Raw genomic sequence first — 19,535 nt, 5'->3', positions numbered from 1 at the left:
GTAACAAACCTGCACGTTATGCACATGTACCCTAGAACTTAAAGTAAAAAAAAAAAAAAATAGTAAGTACCCAAAATGGTAAAACGTATGTCTGCCTCTTCCCCATCCCAAATTCCTATTCCCTTTCGCAAAAGGAAAACAATGTTAAAAATTTTGTGTATAACCTTATTACATAGATATAAGTGTATATTTATACATATATATATTCATATGCACATAGAAATGTGTGTCACACACAATATGGTTTTATATGCATACTACACAAATGGGAACATATACTATTGAGAACTTCAGTTTTTTAAATATGTATATAATTAACTTCAAATCTGTATATATCCATTTTTCGAATTTTTAGTGACTCTTTAGTATGACATTTTATGGAATCCTAATAAATTTATGTAAATATGTCTGCTCTTATTTTTGAATAGTTTATTTCTTGTGGGTTTTTTGTAATAAAATTTAATATGGTTGGGCTTAAAGTGTTAGTTGAATGAATTGTAGTAAATTAATATAGTGGAATATTACATAACTATTGAAAATTATGCTGACTTATTAACAGAGAAATATTTTTGTGTTACCTTTTAAAGCAGGTTACAAAAAGTATGCATGATATAATGCCATTTTTGAAAAATATATTAACGTATGCCCTCCCACTTTCACATATATAAACATATGCAAAAATTATAAGCATCAAAATATAAATAATTGTTTATTGTGTGCAATGAGTTTAGAGCTTATGGTTAATTTCATTAAGATTTGTACAATGAAATATATTCAGGTAACAAGAAGGTAGATATTATAGAAAACATCTGTAAGACTAAAAAGACATTGGAATGACTGCTAGAAATTATGTAAAGTGTTGCATCCTTGAAGAGGGCATCTTTCTCAGGAGTGTATATTTTTTAGGTCAAGACACTGAGGAAGCAGGGAGCTCTATGTCCACTCTGGAGAGGTCACTGGCTGCACGCCGAGCCCCCCGGGCCAAGCTCATGATTCCCATGGATGCCCAGTCCAACAATCCTGGTGAGTCAATATTGATGCCACAATGAAGAGATGAAATGCTTTCTGTGTGTATCTTTTCTATAAAACATCAATTTATCAAAAGTAATTAGAATTTTCCCTGAACTTTCTGGGCAAATGGAAATGAGGAATGCCTAAAACCACGTCATTAATAATTTGAAGTCCAAGTCTTCATTCTGTTACTGTATTTTTTTGTATACAATCAAATGGTCTGTTGGCAAATAGATGGTTATATATTTAAGAAATTGTAAAATATATGAATTTACATAAAAGAGCTGATATATATTTTAATATTATTGATCTTATTCTAATAATCATCTCCATAGTTTATTTATTTATTTACTTTTTGAGATAGAATCTTGCTGTGTTGCCCAGGTTGGAGTGCAGTGGCATGATCTTGGCTCACTGCAACTTCCACCTCCCAGGTTCAAGCGATTCTGATGCCTCGGTCTTCCAAGAAGCTAGGACTACAGGTGTGCACAACCATGCCCAGCTAATTTTTGTATTATTAGTACAGACAGGGTTTTACCATGTTGGCCAAGCTGGTCTCCAGCTCCTGACCTCATGTGATCCATCTTCTTCAGCCTCCCAAAGTGCTGGGAATATAGGCATAAGCTACTGCGCCCGTCCTCCATAGATTTTTAAATAAACTTTTTAATGTGTCTAATTCTCACACTTAAATAATCCAGCTCCTTTAAAGCAGATGTTGACAGATACCCACTTACTACACACCCCTTGTTGAAGTTTTCTGTCATCCTCCCACATTCACTGAAGATATTATTATCTGGGAATCACTTCCTTTCCAATTACTTCTATGCTCAGTCTTGGTAATTACAGTATTTGTGCAGATACTCCATCTGATACCCTAGATGGTTAGTTCCTCTATGTTGCCTGCAAAGATATTGATTCTTTCCCACTTTAATTCATAAATTCTGTGTCACACCAAATCAAACCAGTACAAAATGTCAGTTCCTATTACCTTATTTGTTACCTGCTCACTTACTTTATTGCCCCCTTGCCATCAATTCTTCAATCCCACCAGGACCTCCAATCCATCAACTCTGCCATTTCCTCCCATCCCTCATCCACCTAGTGTCCTCATTTATCTGCAAGCTCAACTTAGGTTTTATAGTCACTTATTTTCAGTCTCATCTCTCTTGATCCTCCTTCCCCATCTTACTCACCTGAAAAAAAAAAAAAAAAAAAAAAAAAAAACCTGGTTAAATAAGCAGCTCCGCAATTGTTTTCCCTTTCCCTAATAGTGAAATGTATCTGGAGAAAAACATACAGCCTGCTTACTGAGTATTTATGACCAGAAGTCCAAGGTGAGCTCTCACTATTTGGAAATGACACTGTATTTCTCTAGTGGTTCATAATTACACTTTACAAGATGAATGTCTTATATGTATTCTTACTTTTCAGATTTCAATATCTCCTTCTTTCCCTATTCTTAGCTAAAAATCTTAGGGAGAAAAATGCATTCAGAAAGTGGTATCCTTGTCCTTCTGTCAAATCTAATTGATCTGTTAGTGCTGCTCTCTGAGTATCTTGTTGAAATCCCCCCTCACCCATTTAGGGACTCTTCTGTAATTACCCGTTACCTTTCCTGCATTGTCAGTTTTTCTTCCTTATTTATCACTGCAGTAAACACACAAATATTAATATTCTGTCATAACTCCTGTTTTGTAACACTCAATGCCACTTCCACCTCCAATTAAAACCATATTTACTGAAAAAAATTTAAAATTATCTATACTAACTTTCTTCTCTTTCTAAGCTTTCTTATTAGTTTTAGGAAGATTTTTACAGTCACTCTCCACTGAATCCATGATTGCCAAGGTTATCAATAATCTCCACATTATCAAATTCAACAGTCAAGTCACAGACTTTCAGAAACAATTGGCATAGGTTCTCACCTATTTCCATGAAACACTTTCTCACTTTGGCGTGTAGTGTACTAGATGCTCCTGGTTTTCTTCCTACCCTCTGGCTGCTCCTCCTCAGTATCCTTCACTTACTTCTCTTCTTCTTCCTGATATCTAAGAGTCAGAGAATGCCCCAGGGATCAGTCTTTAGGTATCCTCTCTTTTCTCCCTACACCTGCTTCTTAGATAATGTCATCTAGTATCAGTTGCCTTAAATACTATTAAAATGCTGAGGAATCCTGGTTGACATTATCCTGAGGCAGGATCTCTAGGGCAAGGGCAAAATGCCACCAGTCTCTTTGCTAAAGCATATCAAGAGTCTCCATTTCCCAATAATTTCCTCATCGCTATCTGAGGACACCTCAGCCTGGACTTCATTGTCCGTATCACTACAAGCATTTTGGTCAAAACTGTTCAAGTCTCTAGGCAATTCCAAACTTTCCCACATCTTCCTGTCTTCTTCTTAGCCCTCCAAATTGTTCCAACCTCTTACCATTACCCAGTTCCAAAGTCACGTCCACATTTTCAGATTATCTTTATGTTAGTGCCATACTCTTTGTGATACCAATTTACTGTATTAGTCCGTTTTCACACTGCTATAAAGATACTACCTGAGACTCAAAGTAATTCAAAAACAAAGGAGGTTTAATTGACTAACAGTTGCACATGGCTGGGGAGGCCTCATGAGACTCAGAATCATGGTGGAAGGTGAAGGAGAGGCAAGTACCTTCTTCACAAGCCAGCAGGAAAGAGAGAGAAAGGGAGAACAAAGGGAGAAAAGCCCCTTATAAAACCACCAGATCTCATGGGAACTCACTCACCATCATGAGGAGCATGGGGGGAACTGCCCCAATGAGTCAATCACCTCCCACTTTGTCCCTGTCTTGTCATGGGGGGATTACAATTCGAGATGAGATTTGGGTGGGGACACAGAGCCAAATTATATTAATCAACTTACTCTGTTCAGAAACTCTAGTTTCATGCCTCTTTATTCTGATTTCTTTATACCCTAAATTCAATCTTTTACCAAATTATTGTTTTCAAAACATTTCCCAAATTTGACCACTCTTTTCCATCTTCACTGTTTTGCCCTTATCCAAGCTACCATCATCTCTTACAGATTGCTAGACTATAGCAATAAGCTTGAAACTAGTCTCTTCTTTAGCTTTTTGGAAAAAAAAAAAAAAAAAAAAAAAACTATTCATAATTTTTGTGGGTATGTAGTAGGTGTATATATTTATGGGGTACATAAGATGTTTTGATACAAGTATGCAATATGTAATAATCACATCATGGAGAATGTGGTATCCATCCATGCAAGTGTTTATCATTTTTGTTAAAAAAATCCAATTATACTCAGTTATTTTTAAATGTACAATTAGGTTATTACTGACTATAGTCACCCTATTGTGCTATCAAATCGTAGGTCTTATTCATTCTTTCTATTTTGTGTACCCATTAATCTTCATTAGCTTTTGCCCTTACAGTCAATTGTCCACACAGCTGTCTCTCAATATGTAAATTAGATAATATTGTTCCTCTGTGACTTCCATCACGTGTAGAAACAAAATCCACTAATTTTACTATGTCCTACAAGGTCCCATGTGATTTAGTCTCTAGGTTTATCCCTCACTTTATCTCCTATTGCTCCTTTCTGTAATTCATTACAATCACACAACCTTCATCTGTGCTCCTTGGATAGTAGGCACATCTCAGTTCAAGGACTCTGCACTTGCTGTAGTCTGTCTGAAATCTCCTTTTGTAGATATTTACATGTCTTATCCCCCATTTCTTTCAGATCTCCATTCAACTACCAACTTCATAAGCAGGTCTTCCCTGACCATTGCCTAACACAGCATATCTGGTCACTCCCTACTTCTCCATTATGCTTCATTTTTCTTTATTAATGCATTACACTATTCTATTTGTGGTTTTGTGTGTGTTATTTATTTGCTTGCTGTATTTTAATATAATCTTTATAGGGGCAAGGATTTTGCCTGTTTTGCTCATTTTGTGTCCCAAATACCCAGAACAGCACCTGGCACATGATAGGTACACAGTCAATACCATTTAGTCAAATGAATGAATTCATAGTTGTTTCTTTTTCTTACTATAGGCCACAACCTCCCTATGCTCTATTACATCTTCTCTCAATTTTACTATAATAAATGCAAAAACTTACATGGCATTTATAATGAATGCCAACTGTTCAAGTCATGTGGTAAGCCCTATTGTTATGCTTCTCATTGTTAGGTTCTCTCATTTACTAGTGAGAGAAGAAAGGCTTGCAGAGTTTAAGTAACTAACTAGCAGTCACACAGCTAGTACGTGCTACAGCCAGAATTTGGACTCAGAAGTTCTGATTTCAGAGTTCAGCTTTCTTAATCATTATGCTCCTAGCTGTCATACCCTGTGAAGCTATTGTCCTTTTTCTTTTATACCTTTCACTACTGAGAAAGATATTGTGCACTTAGTTGCCTTTTTTCCCCTCTAGCTGCTTTCCTCTTGTATTAATAACTAAGTTCTATCTGTGCCAATCATGTATTGCTTTCTTCTAAAAAATTATTGTACTTTAAAATCTGTGGAGCTTTCCTATCCCATCTAATTAGAAGTAGCTTCCTCATATAATAAGTTCTCCTATGCCATTGCATTTTCTTTCACAGTATCTTTGAATCCCTGGCTATCCTCCCATTCTCAACTCTTTTATGTCTTCTTTGTGACTTCACATTTAAACTGCCAATACAGCTTCCTAGCTAAGTCTTCCTGGCTCCAGCATCTTCCAGATTCCTAGGCATCCTGCTTGCCAGATTTCTTCCTAAAACAAGTTAAACATGGCATTCCATCCCGTACATTTCTCCAGTGGCTCCCACTGTCTGCCAAGAAAAACAAAACAAAACAAACATTTTAAAAAACCTTTAAACGTTTTTAGCATATCATATTGGAATCTAGATTTCTGTTACTCTATCCTTCTATGTACCCAGACTCATGCTAAGGTAGACTCATTGCTGATCCACAAATATGCACTGCCCTTCATTTGTTTTTTTCCCTTTACATATTTCTTTCCTTTTGAAATGACTCAGTAGATAGCTCAACCTAAGAAGTTTTATGTATACTTCAAAGAGCAGAGTAGATATTGATGCTCTTACAAATGCTTTTCTGATTACTCCGTCTAGAAATAATTACTCCCTTTTATATATTTGAATAACATGTTCTTGTAGCACAATATAGCATTTATTACACACAATACTGCCTTATATGCTTAGGCTTTCAAGTCCAAATCTTCCCTCCTCTAACAGCTTGTGAATTAGTTCATGATAAAGATGTAACGTATCTAATTCATCTTCATATTCACACATTTTATTGTTTAGTACCTAGCACAAAATTGGTGCTTGCTAAATATCTGTCCAATGAATGAAAAAACAAATAAATGTATTATTAAAATGCCTTCCTTATGTTTGTAACACATGAACGTTTGGCAGGCTCTTTTTTCATCAGTTATAAATAGAATGTCATCTAACAAAATTGCCTGATGTATTAAGAGCAGTTAAACTTGTTTTCATTAAACAGAAAAGGAAATAATAGGCTTAGAAAGAAAAAGAAAGAAAATCTAACAAGTATGAAAAATTTTAATACTATTCACTTGGTAAATACCTTGCTAATTATTTTCATTTAATCCTCACAATATTATCATGTGTTAAGATTATCCTGATTTTACACATGGGAAACAGCAATTCAGACAGCTTAAGCAACTTCCTCTAAGATACCTGGGCAACCTCAGAACCTCTACGGTATACTGCTTTTCCAAAGATAAATATGGCTTTTATCTCCTAAATTATTCATATCCTTTTATTTTTCAAAAGGATTTTCTGAAGGTGCTGTCTCTGTTGTCTAAACATGGAAGCTGAGGCTCTGAGAGTCTGAACTTGAAAGCTCTGCTTGATCTATCTACTCTAATGTATTGCTTCATACTGTTATCTTGAGCTCAGAGTTTTTGTATGCCTAAAATAACAAATCTTCTCTTACTCTTAGTGCCTTACTCTACATGAATGGAACTCATAAAATTACCAGAAATTAATTGTTGTTAATTTTTGTAATTATCAGATAACAACACATACATGGTTTTAAACCATCAAATAGTTTTTATAAGGATATTATGATTCAACAATTCCATTCCTAGATATATTCTACTCTTGGATATATACCGAGTGGAAATATATAAAATGTTAGTCAACAGGTGCATATAATAATGTGGGCTATTTGTCATTATCACATCTTCATTACAATAGATGAATACATATAGTGGAGTACAATGCAGCAATAAAAATAACCTAAAATTATACAAAACAATATGGAAAATCTCACAGGTGTAAAATTGCAACACAGAAACCTGATGCATCTATATGATTCAATTTATGTAAAATTAGAAAATGAGTGAAATAATCCATGAGAGTTAATATGGTTTGGCTGTGTGCCCACCAAAATCTCGTCTTGAATCCCCATGTCTTATGGGAAGGTCCCAGTGGGAGGTAATTGAATCATGGGGCAGGTCTTTCCTGTGTTATTCTTGTGATAGTGAATATGTCTTACAAGATCTGATGGTTTTAAAAATGGGAGTCTCTGTGAACAAGCTCTCTTCTCTTCTCTGCTGCCATGTGAGATGTGCCTTTCACCTTCTGCCATGATTGTAAGGTCTCTGCCATATGGAACTGTAAGTCCAATAAACCTCTTTTGTAAATTGCTTAGTCTCAGGTGTGCCTTTATCAGCAGTCTGAAAATGGACTAATACAGTAAATTGGTACCAGGAATGGGGCATTGCTGAAAAGGTACTCGAAAATGTGGAAGTGACTTTGGAGCTCTGTAACAGCTAGAGATTGGAATAGTTTGGAGGGATCAGAAGAAGATAGGAAAAGGTGAGAAAGTCTGGAACTTCATAGAGACTTGTTGAATGGCTTTGGCCAAAATTCTGATAATGATACGGAAAATGAAATCCAATCTGAGGTAGTCTCAGATGGAGATGAGGAACTTGTTGGAAACTGGAGCAAAGGTGACTCTGGTTATGTTTTAGCAAAAAGACTGGTAGCATTTTGCCCCTGGCCTAGAGATTTTTGGAACTTTGAACTTGAGAGAGATTATTTAGGGTATCTGGTGAAGAAATTTCTAAGCAATAAAGCATTTAAGATGTGACTTGGGTGCTGTTAAAGGCATTCAGTTTTACAAGGGAAGCAGAGAATAAAATTTCAGAAAATTTGCCCCCTGACAATACAGTAGAAAAGAAAATCCCATTTTCTGAGAAGAAATTGAAGCTGGCTGCAGAAATTTGCATAATCAACGAGGAGCTGAATGTTAATCCACAAGACAATGGGGAAAACGTCTCCAGGGCATGTCAGAAGTCTTCACAGCAGCCCCTCACATCACAGGCCTGGGGGCCTAGGAGGAAAAAGTGGTTTCATGGACCAGGCCCAGGGTCTGTGAGCTGTGTGCAGCCTATGGACATGGTGCCCTGTGTCCCAGCTGCTCCAGCTGTGGCTGAAAGGAGCCAACATAGAGCTTGGTCATGGCTTCAAAGAGTGCAACCCTCAAGCCTTGGCAGCTTCCATGTGGTGTTGAGCCTTCCAGTGCACAGATGTCAAGAACTGGGGTTTGGGAACCTCTGCCTGGATTTCAGAGGATGTATGGAAATGCCTGGATGTCCAGGCAGAATTTTGCTGTAGGGGTGGGGCTGTCATGGAGAATCTCTACTAGGGCAGTGCAGAAGGGAGATGTGGGGTCAGAGACCCCACACAGAGTCCCTACTGGGTCACTGTCTAGTGGGGTTGTGAGAAGAGGGCTACCATCCTCCAGACTCCAGAATGGTAGATCCACTGACAGCTTGCACTGTGCACCTGGAAGAGCTGCAGACACTCAATGCCAGCTCATGAAAGCAGCCAGAAGTGAGGCTGTACCCTGCAGAGCCACAGGGATGGAGATGCCCAAGACTGTGGGAACCCACCTCTTGCATCAGTGTGACCTGAATGTGAGACAAGGAGTCAGAGGGGATCATTTTGGAGCTTTAAGATTTGACTGCCCTGCTGAATTTTGGACTTTCATGGGACCTGTAGCCCCTTTGTTTTAGCTAATTAATCCCATTTGGAATGGCTGTATTTACCCAATGCCTGTAACACCCTTTTATATATGAAGTAACTAACTTCCTTTTGATTTTACAGGCTGATAGGTGGAAAGAACTTGCCTTGTCTCAGATGAGATGTTGGGCTGTGGACTTTTGAATTAATGCTGAAATGAGTTATGACTTTGGGGGATCATTGGAAAGGCATGCTTAGTTTTTAAATGTGAGAACATTAGATTTGGGAGGGGCCAGGGGCAGAATTATATGGTTTGGCTGTGTCCCCACCCAAGTCTCATCTTGAATTCCCGTGTGTTGTGGGAGTGACCCAGCGAGAGGTAACTAAATTTTGGGGCCAGGTTTTTTCTGTGCTGTTCTCATGATAGTGAATAAGTTTCACAAGATCTGATGATTTTAAAAATGGGAGTCTCCTTGCACAAGCTGTCTTCTCTTGCCTGCCGCCATTTGAGACATGCCTTTTGCCTTCTGTCATGATTGTGAGACCTTCCCAGCCACATGGAAGTGTAAGTCTAGTAAACCTCTTTTTTTTTTTTTTTTTTTTTTTTTTTTTTTTTCAAATTGCCCAGTCTTGGGTATGTCTTTATCAGGATCATGAAAACAGACTATATAGGGTTAAAATTCAGGAGGACAGTTACTTTTGATGGAATGGATTAGTGGACCAGAAGGTACCATAGGGCACCTTCTCATAATGTGTTACTTCTTGTTCTGGATGACGGATACCAGGCATTTCACTTTGGAAAAACATTAAGCACTTGTATTTAGCATATTCTCAATTTTCCCTATGTATACTATAATTCAATGAGAAAAAAGACAATAGAAAATATATATTTTTAAATAACTTGGTCACATTGCATTCATTGTTATCTACAAGCTGTTTGTTGGTGAAACTGTATCCAACAAAAGAAAATTATTTTAACATATAAACACAGTTGATTTTAAAATATTTTTTTATTTTTTTGAGACAGAGTCTCACTCTGTTGCCCAGCTGCAGTGCAGTGGTACAATCCCTGTTCACTCTAACCTCCACCTCCTGGGCTCAAGCAATCTTCCTGCCTCAGCCTCCTGAGTAGATAGGACTGCAGACACAAACCAACATGCCCAGCTAGTTTTCGTATTTTTTGAAGAGACGAGGTTTCACCATGTTGCCCAGGCTGGTCTCAAACTCCTGGACTCAAACGATCCTCCTGCCTCTGCCTCCCAAAGTGTTGGGAGTACAGGTGTGACCCTCCATGCCTGGTCCAAATAAATTCTTAAACTTTTTTATAAAATAGCCCTTTGCATCTGAGGTGATTGATAAGGCCATAGATAACTATGTTTAAAAATGGTATATCTGTATCTTGGAAGAGTTATGATTTCATTCAGGAGAGTAGATAAATTTATAATGGCCCCATTTGCAATTATTTATATTTCCTGGGGCATCAAGCCTTGTATAAACTAAAGCCATAGCATTGTTCAGATTTCCAGTCACAAATATAAAGATCATTGCTATTTCACTGAGGAATCGTTATTCCTATAAGATTGTTATTTTCTTTCTTCCTTGACATTTCTTACTATGTGCTGTAAAATGTTAATTAACAGATAAAACATAAGTTATCTGAAGTTGTTTTTTGGCTTTTAAAGCTCACAGAAAAAAACGTATTTAATTTCATGGGAAGGCAGAATCTTCTTATTTGTCTAAGATTATACTTTTTGGTTGAAAATATTATATGGCATATGCTACTCCTTACCCCCAAGCATTCTTCACAGCTAAATTAGCTGAGGCTCATGAGAAACATGCCAGCTGACAGCACAGTCAGGAGATGAACCCCAATCTTTTGTTTCCACAACCTAGTTGCTCTTGTTATAAAATGATGGCAAAGGCTGACTATTTGTATAATGGCCAAAAAAATATTTTAAATGCTGTTTCTTAGTATAATGAAATTAATTACAAAATAGTCAGAACAGAGATTGGAAAAAAGGATATTTATTGGCAAGTGCTTTCTGGAATAATACCAGTGAGGGTGAAGGATACAGAATTGGGGCAAGGGAGGGATTGAACTGGTGATGCTGTTTAGTAGAGACCTCAGCTGACCTGAGGCTGTCCTTTAGAGTTGTTCTAAATGAGGCAAGGGGGCTGGCCTTCTGTATCCTGACTCAAGTAATCTTTCATGCAAGCTGTTTCCAAGAAGTGGGGTGTAGCCTTGGGTGAGCAACTTAATTTGGCTGAGAGCATTCTTTTAAGACAGATTTAGATCTATATTACATTTCTAGATTTTTATTGCACAATCAGATGTAACTATTTGGTCATTTTCAACCCATTTTCTTCTTTTGTAAAATGCTGAAAAAGAGGAGGGGAATAGGAAATAGGAAAGATAAAGATTGAAGCAGATGACCAGTAAGATCATTTAAAGTATGAGATGTTTTAGGGCAGTATCTTGAATTTTATATATTTCTCACTTCTCTTTTTCTGGGAAAATTTGGGGGGGGGGGGGGAAGGAAAATCATTCTTTAAAGGAAAAAGAAGTCTCAAAAAGGTAGCCTGAAACATCTAGCAAAAACACTGAAGCAAAGGCAGTTACACACTTTGCCATGGTAATGGCTACTTGTTTCTGGGCTTTCTAGAACATTCACTATGAGAGCCAACACTCTTCTTTCCATCCCCACCATCTGCGTTAGTGACTTGGCTATAGAACACAAATGGTGAGTTGGAGAACCTGTTGAGAAGGGAAATAAAGGTACATGAGAAAAGGCAGATTTTAAAAAAACTGGAGTTCTACAGACTCTAGGTGCTGTCCTACCAGAAGGTCTGCTTCTACACAGATGGACATTGAGAGGGCATTGTCTGTGAGATGATCACCCCTTTGATCCATGCATATAAGGTGTGAGAAACCAGCATCCTAAGATTGGACCCAGCTCAATAGTCTTCTGAGACTGGGTATTTATTTCCATAACCCTTCAGCCCTTGTGGATGCCCACAAGCAACCAAGCATGCTTTCCTAGGAGTAAGGAGTGCAGACAGCCATTATAGTATGATAAATATAAACAGCAAACACATTTTCAACTATTCAGAACTGTAGTAACAGTGGTGAGAAGAAAGTTCAAATCACACTTACATTTGCATTTGAAATGATCTCATTACCTAATACATGATTTTAAATACTAATCTGATCAATTCATTATTAATATAAGTTTTTATTCTTTGACTCTTCAATAACATACTTCATTCCACCTCTTCCTCTGAATTACTGAAAGGAACAGTATTTTTTATGCAAACTCTATAGGCCCACAATGCATTATGCATTATGCAATGTTTTGTGCGATGCCATGGCTCTGTATAAAAATGGAATTAAAAAGGGTTGTTAATGAATGAGAATTGGAGACCTAGATGTCATTTCTTGGTAGTTCTATAAGAAAATAAATTTTCAAACAAAATTCATCTATTGTTAATTCTATTGGACTACCAAAATCAGCAAGTCAGTAGTTATGCAGACACAGTCAAGATGACTTTTAAGCTTAAAAAGGTTCCTGTAGAGAGTACAGAATTGTGCCTTTTCAGGGAATTTTACAAGAAAAGAAGTAGTTTGTTTTTCAAAGATATAGGAATAATGAAGAAGGGATCTGACAAAGGGTTGGTGAAAGTAAATATTTTAGATAATGAAGTGTAAAAGGTATACCAACTTAGCTTCTAGAAAGTTTCTAGAGAAATATAAAAATACAGATCTTCCTTTTAGGACTTAGATTACCTAATTATTTCTTAATTCCTAATGTCTTAGAGATTTCTTCAACAAAATGGACCTTTTTTTTTCTATTTTTTATTTAATTTTATTACACTTTAAGTTCTAGGGTACATGTCACAAAGTGCAGGTGTGTTACATATGTATACATGTGCCATGTTGGTGTGCTGCACCTGTTAACTACTCATTTACATTAGGTATATCTCCTAATGCTATCCCTCCGCCCTACCCCCACCCCACGACAGACCCTGGTATGTGATGTTCCCCACCCTGTGGCCAAGTGTTCTCATTGTTCAGTTCCCACCTATGAGTGAGAACATGCGGTGTTTGGTTTTCTGTCCTTGAGATAGTTTGCTGAGAATGCTGCATCCATGTCCCTACAAAGGACAAAAACTCATCCTTTTTTTATGACTGCATAGTATTCCATGATGTATATGTGCCACAGTTTCTTAATCCAGTAGGTCATTGATGGACATTTGGGTTGGTTCCAAGTCCTTGCTATTGTGAATTTTCAAAGGGAATTTTTCCAGTTTTTGCCCATTCAGTATGATATTGGCTGTGGATTTGTCATAAATAGCTCTTATTATTTTGAGATATGTTCCATCAATACCGAATTTATTGAGTGTTTTTAGCATGAAGGGCTGTTGGATATTGTCAAAGGTCTTTTCTGCATTTATTGAGATAATCATGTGTTTTGTGTCTTTGGTTCTGTTTATATGCTGGATCACGTTTATTGATTTGCATATGTTGAACCAGCCTTGCATCCCAGGGGTCCACCACTTAATCATGGTGCATAAGCTTTTTGATGTGCTGCTGGATTTGGTTTGCCAGTATTTTATTGAGGATTTTTGCATTGATGTTCATCAGGGATATTGGTCTAAAACTCCCTTTTTTGTTGTTGTTGTGTCTCTTCCAGACTTTGGTATCAGGATGATGTCAGCCTCATAAAATGAGTTAGGGAGGATTCCCTCTTTTTCTGTTGATTGCAATCGTTTCAGAAGGAATGGTACCAGCTCCTCCTTGTACTTCTAGTAGAATTCGGCCGTGAATCCGTCTGGTCCTGGACTTTTTTTGGTTGGTAGGCTATTAATTATTGCCTCAATTTCAGAGCCTGTTATTGGTCTGTTCAGGGATTCAACTCCTTCCTGGTTTAGTCTTGGGAGGGTGTATGTGTCCAGGAATTTATCCATTTCTTCTAGGTTTTCTAGTTTATTTGCATAGAGGTGTTTATAGTATTCTCTGATGGTAGTTTGTATTTCTGTGGGGTCAGATATACACTTTGTGTATATCCCCTTTATCATTTTTTATTGTGTCTGTTTGATTCTTCTGTCTTTTCTTCTTTATGAGTATTGCTAGTGGTCTATCCATTTTGTTGATCTTTTCAGAAAGATTTTGTGAAGGGTTTTTTGTGTCTGTATCTCCTTCAGTTCTGCTCTGATTTTAGTTATTTCTTGCCTTCTGTTAGCTTTTGAATGTGTTTGCTCTTGCTTCTCTAGTTCTTTTAATTGTGATGTTAGGGTGTCAATTTTAGATCTTTCCTGCTTTCTCTTGTGGGGATTTAGTGCTATGAATTTCCCTCTACACACTGCTTTAAATGTGTCCCAGAGATTTTAGTATGTTGTATCTTTGTTCTCCTTGGTTTCAAAGAACATCTTTATTTCTGCCCTCATTTCTTTATGTACCCAGTAATCATTCAGGAGCAGGTTATTCAGTTTCCATGTAGTTGAGCGGTTTTGAGTGAGTTTCTTAATCCTGACTTCTAGTTTGATTGCACTGTGGTCTGAGAGATAGTTTGTTATAATTTCTGTTCTTGTACATTTGCTGAGGAGTGCTTTACTTCCAACTATGTGGTTGATTTTGGAATAAGTGCAATGTGATGCTGAGAAGAACATATATTCTGTTGATTTGGGGTGGAGAGTTCTGTAGATGTCTATTAGATCTGCTTGATGCAGAGCTGAGTTCAATTCCTGGATATCCTTGCTAACTTTCTGTCTCGTTGATCTGTCTAATGTTGACAGTGGGATGTTAAAATCTCCCATTATTATTGTATGGGAGTCTTAGTCTCTTTGTAAGTCTCTAAGGACTTGCTTTATGAATCTGGGTGCTCCTGTATTGGGTGCATATATATTTAGGATAGTTAGCTCTTCTTGTTGAATGAATCCCTTTACCATTATGTAATGGCCTTCTTTGTCTCTTTTCATCTTTGTTGGTTTAAAGTCTGTTTTATCAGAGACTAGGATTGCAACCCCTGCCTTTTTTTGTTTTCCATTTGCTTGGTAGACCTTCCTCCATCCCTTTATTTTGAACCTGTGTGTCTCTGCAAGTGAGATGGATCTTCTGAATACAGCAAACTGACGGGTCTTGATTCTTTATGCAATTTGCCATTCTATGTCTTTTAATTGGAGCATTTACTCAATTTACATTTAAGGTAAATATTGTTATGTGTGAATTTGATCCTGTCATGATGATGTTAGCTGGTTATTTTGCTCATTAGTTAATGCAGTTTTCTGGTAGCATTGATGGTCTTTACATTTTGACATGTTTTTGCAGTGGCTGGTACTGGTTGTTCCTTTCCATGTTTAGTGCTTCCTTCAGGAGCTCTTGTAGGGCAGGCCTGGTGGTGACAAAAATCTCTCAGATTTGCTTGTCTCTAAAGGATTTTATTTCTCCTTCACTTATGAAACTTCGTTTGACTGGATATGAAATTCTGGGTTTAAAATTATTTTCTTTAAGAATGTTGAATATCGGCCCCCACTCTCTTCTGTCTTGTAGAGTTTCTGCTGAGAGATCTGCTGTTAGTCTGATGGGCTTCCCTTTGTGGGTAACCCAACCTTTCTCTCTGGCTGCCCTTAACATTTTTTCCTTCATTTCAACTTTGGTGAATCTGAGAAGTACGTGTCTTGGAGTTGCTCTCCAAGATCTTTGTTGGTTTAAAGTCTATTTTATCAGAGTGTTCTTTGTGGTGTTCTCTGCGTTTCCTGAATTTGTGGTGTTGTCTCTATTTCCTGAATTTGAATGTTGCTAGGTTGGGGAAGTTCTCCTGGATAATATCCTGCAGAGTGTTTTCCAGTTTGGTTCCATTCTCCCTGTCACTTTCAGGTACACCAATCAGACATAGATTTGGTCTTTTCACATATTCTCGCATGTCTTGGAGGCTTTGTTCATTTCTTTTCACTCTTTTTTCTCTAAACTTCTCTTGTTGCTCCATTTCATTCATTTGATCTTCAATCACTGATACCCTTTTTTCCAGCTCATTGAATTAGTTGCTGAAGCTTGTGCATTTGTCACGTAGTTCTCCTTCCATGGTTTTCAGCTCTATCAGCACATTTTTTTTTGGTTTTGAGATGGAGTCTCGCTCTGTCACCCAGGCTGGAGTGCTGTGGCCCGATCTCAGCTCACTGCAAGCTCCGCCTCCCGGGTTCACGCCATTCTCCTGCCTCAGCCCCCCGAGTAGCTGGGACTACAGGTGCCGCCACCTTGCCCGGCTAGCTTTTTGTAGTTTTTAGTAGAGACGGGGGTTTCACCGTGTTAGCCAGGATGGTCTCGATGTCCTGACCTCGTGATCCGCCCGTCTCAGCCTCCCAAAGTGCTGGGATTACAGGCTTGAGCCACCGCGCCCAGCTCTATCAGCACATTTAAGGACTTCTCTACACTGGTTATTCTAGTTAGCCATTCGTCTAATCTTTTTTCAAAGTTTTTTGCAATGGGCTCAAACTTCCTCCTTTAGCTCAGAGAAGTTTGATTGTCTGAAGCCTTCTTCTCTCAGCTCATCAAAGTCATTCTCCATCCAGCTTTGTTCTGTTGCTAGTGAGGAGCTGCATTCCTTTGGAGGGAGAGAGATGGTCTGATTTTTAGAAATTTCAGCTTTTCTGCTCTGCTTTTTCCCCATCTTTGTGGTTTTTATCTACGTTTGGTATTTGATGATGGTGATGTACAGATGGGGTTTTGGTGTTGATGCCCTTTCTGTTTGTTGGTTTTCCTTCTAACAGTCAATACCCTCAGTTGCAGGTCTGTTGGAGTTTGTTGGAGGTGCACTCCAGACCCTGTTTGCCTGGGTATCAGCAGTGGAGGCTTCAGAAGCATGAACATTGCTGAAGAGCAAATGTTGCCACTTGATTGTTCCTCTGGAAGCTTCCTCTTAGAGGGGTACCTGGCTGTGTGAGGTCTCAGTCTGCCCCTACTGGTGTGTGCCTCCCAGTTTGGCTACTCGGGCGTCAGGGACCCACTTGAGAAGGCAGTCTCTCCATTCTCAGATCTCAAACTCCATGGTGGGAGAACCACTACTCTCTTCAAAGCTGTCAGACAGGGACATTTCAATCTGCAGAGGTTTCTGCTTCCTTTTATTTGGCTATGCCCTGTCCCCAGAGGTGGAGTCTACAGAGACAGGCAGGCCTCCTTGAGCTGCTGTGGGCTCCACCCAGTTCCAGTTCAAGCTTCCTGGCCGCTTTGTTTACCTACTCAAGCCTCAGCAATGTCAGCCGCCCCTCCCCGAGACTTGCTGCCACCTTGCAGTTAGATTTCAGACTTCTGTGCTAGCAATGAGGGAGGACCCGTGGGTGTGGTACCTTCCAAATCAGGCACGGAACCTTGCAAGCTAGGCGCGGGATATAATCTCCTGGTGTGCCATTTGCTAAGACCCTTGGAAAAGCACAGTGTTAGGGTGGGAGTGACCCGATTTTCCAGATGCTGTGTGTCACGGTTTCCCTTGGCTAGGAAAGGGAATTCCCTTACCCCTTGTGCTTCCCAGGTGAGGCAATGCCTCACCCTGCTTCGGTTCTCACTTGGTGGGCTGCACCCTCTCCTGCACCCACTGTCTGGCATGCCCCAGTGAGATGCACCCAGTACATCAGTTGGAAATGTAGAAATCACCCATCTTCTGTGTCGCTCACGCTGGGAGCTGTTGTCTGGAGCTGTTCCTATTCGTCCAACCTCACAACATTTCCTGTCTCATCAAGGTTTTGGAGATCTGGGGGTAACTTATAAATGGCTAAGGCAAATGGATGCACAATTTCTTGGGAAAATCTTTCTGGTCTGCTTAGAAAAGGATACTGTGATACCGTAAGCTCATCTCAAAGGAATTCCATGGAAAGAGTTCAGAGTCTGTCTTTCCTACAGCCTCATCTTCTGTCTAATATCATGGAGCCAAAATGTACACACAGATGTTCACAACTATTTCATATATCTGGGCTTCATAGACACATCTCATTTGAGAAGATCTCATTTGAAAAGTTTCAGATAGATAGAAGGAGTCCAGATAGAAGGAGTATAGTAGGAGATTACAGGGGTCTTAAAGTTTCCTTCTCACAGTTCACTCTGTTTGATCTTAACACATAGCCCCTGCTGTGGCGAGCACTAAGCCATCCAGTCCACATTCTATCTCATCTTGGAAAGCGGGTATAAACCACATTAAAATTAGTCCAGATAGACTTCAATAAATTAATGGCCTTCCTTTAGCTAACAAATGACAAAACAAGTACTTGAACTAGAAATTATCTTTCTCATGTCAAAAATCTTTCAGGGTCATACTTTCCTCAGGTTCAAATTTGAATTTAAAAACTATTATTTATTTGCCTCTATCTTAATGCATAGCACTCTTTTTTTTTTTTTTTTTTTCAAATGTAAGACAGGATGTTTTAAACAGTATTTTCAAATAAAAGATATTCCATGCAGTTTTGATTGCATCTCTTGCAGCCTTGCAAATTAATTACAATGCCCAACATTTATGGGTTGCTAACTTCTGACCCTATACTCTGTTGCTCTTCTCTTTGGATGATCTCTTTAATCCTCACAACCACATCATAAAATCAGTACTCCATTTTGCAGATAAGGAAACTGAAAAAACAGAGCTTGAATAATTTGCCCTTCAACGTACAGCTAACAATTATTATGTAACAAATTACTCCCAAAATGTAGCAAAATAAAACAATTATTGTTTATTTTCTCAATAGCATCTCTGAGAATCAGGTATCTAACAGTGGTTTAGCTAGGTGGTTCAGGGTCAGAGCTTCAAGCTATTTCATGAGGTTTCTTTCAGTGTCTTGAGCTGAGGGTCTAGTTTCTTGCCACATGGTCCTATGCACAGGTCTGCCAGCCTGCCCTCAATACATAACACCTGGATTCCCCAAGACATGACACCTGGCTTCCCCCAGCATGAGTGATCTAAAAGAGAGAAGAGAGAGAGAGAAAGAAAGTGAGCATGTGCAATCTTTTTAAACTTTGTCTTAGATAAGATATATGTAATTTCTGCCACATTCTACTGGTCACCAGACCAATCCTGGTAAAATGTGCAAGGGAACCCCACAGGCATGTGAACCCCATGAGGTGGGATCAGTGGGAGGCATCTATGACACTGGCTATGATGCTTATTCACTAGTAGGGAGTAGAACTAGATAACGAATCCAGGCAGTTTTGCTTCAGCATTTGGACTCTTTACCATTATGTTAAGAATAACTGCAAAGCACATATTTATGAATCTTAGGGCTTTTCCAAAAGCAACCCTCCATGGAGTTTGTGGGTACTTGTGAATGTCATGCTGTGACACTTGCTTATCAAAGAACACCTGAAAATGTGAAGGAGATATGAATATGTATCAAGGACAATAGAGGCTAAATTTCCAAATGTCCCAGTAATATACAGGTCATTCTGGAAAAGAGAAGATAAAAAGAGGCAGAATGAAAAATCATTTCAGTTAAGCTCTTTCATTTTGACATACCATTATCTTTGTCCCCTTCGTCTCCTCAACAAATCTCTCAATTC

The 19,535-nt window shown here is 38.5% G+C and overlaps 1 protein-coding gene across 1 annotated transcript in view; it reads left to right on the top strand.

The window, feature by feature from the left end:
• Positions 1–19,535, top strand: part of DCC (DCC netrin 1 receptor) — a 1,259,004-nt gene that overhangs the window by 1,168,438 nt on the left and 71,031 nt on the right. The window contains exon 25 of the mRNA XM_026455168.2: positions 907–1,023. Within this exon, the coding sequence (XP_026310953.1) occupies positions 907–1,023 (117 nt within the window). The remainder of the gene's footprint in view (positions 1–906; positions 1,024–19,535) is intronic.

The sequence above is a fragment of the Piliocolobus tephrosceles genome, chromosome 18, assembly GCF_002776525.5.
Source record: "Piliocolobus tephrosceles isolate RC106 chromosome 18, ASM277652v3, whole genome shotgun sequence".
Lineage (NCBI taxonomy): Eukaryota > Metazoa > Chordata > Mammalia > Primates > Cercopithecidae > Piliocolobus > Piliocolobus tephrosceles.
This window is presented reverse-complemented; position numbering and strand designations above follow the sequence as displayed.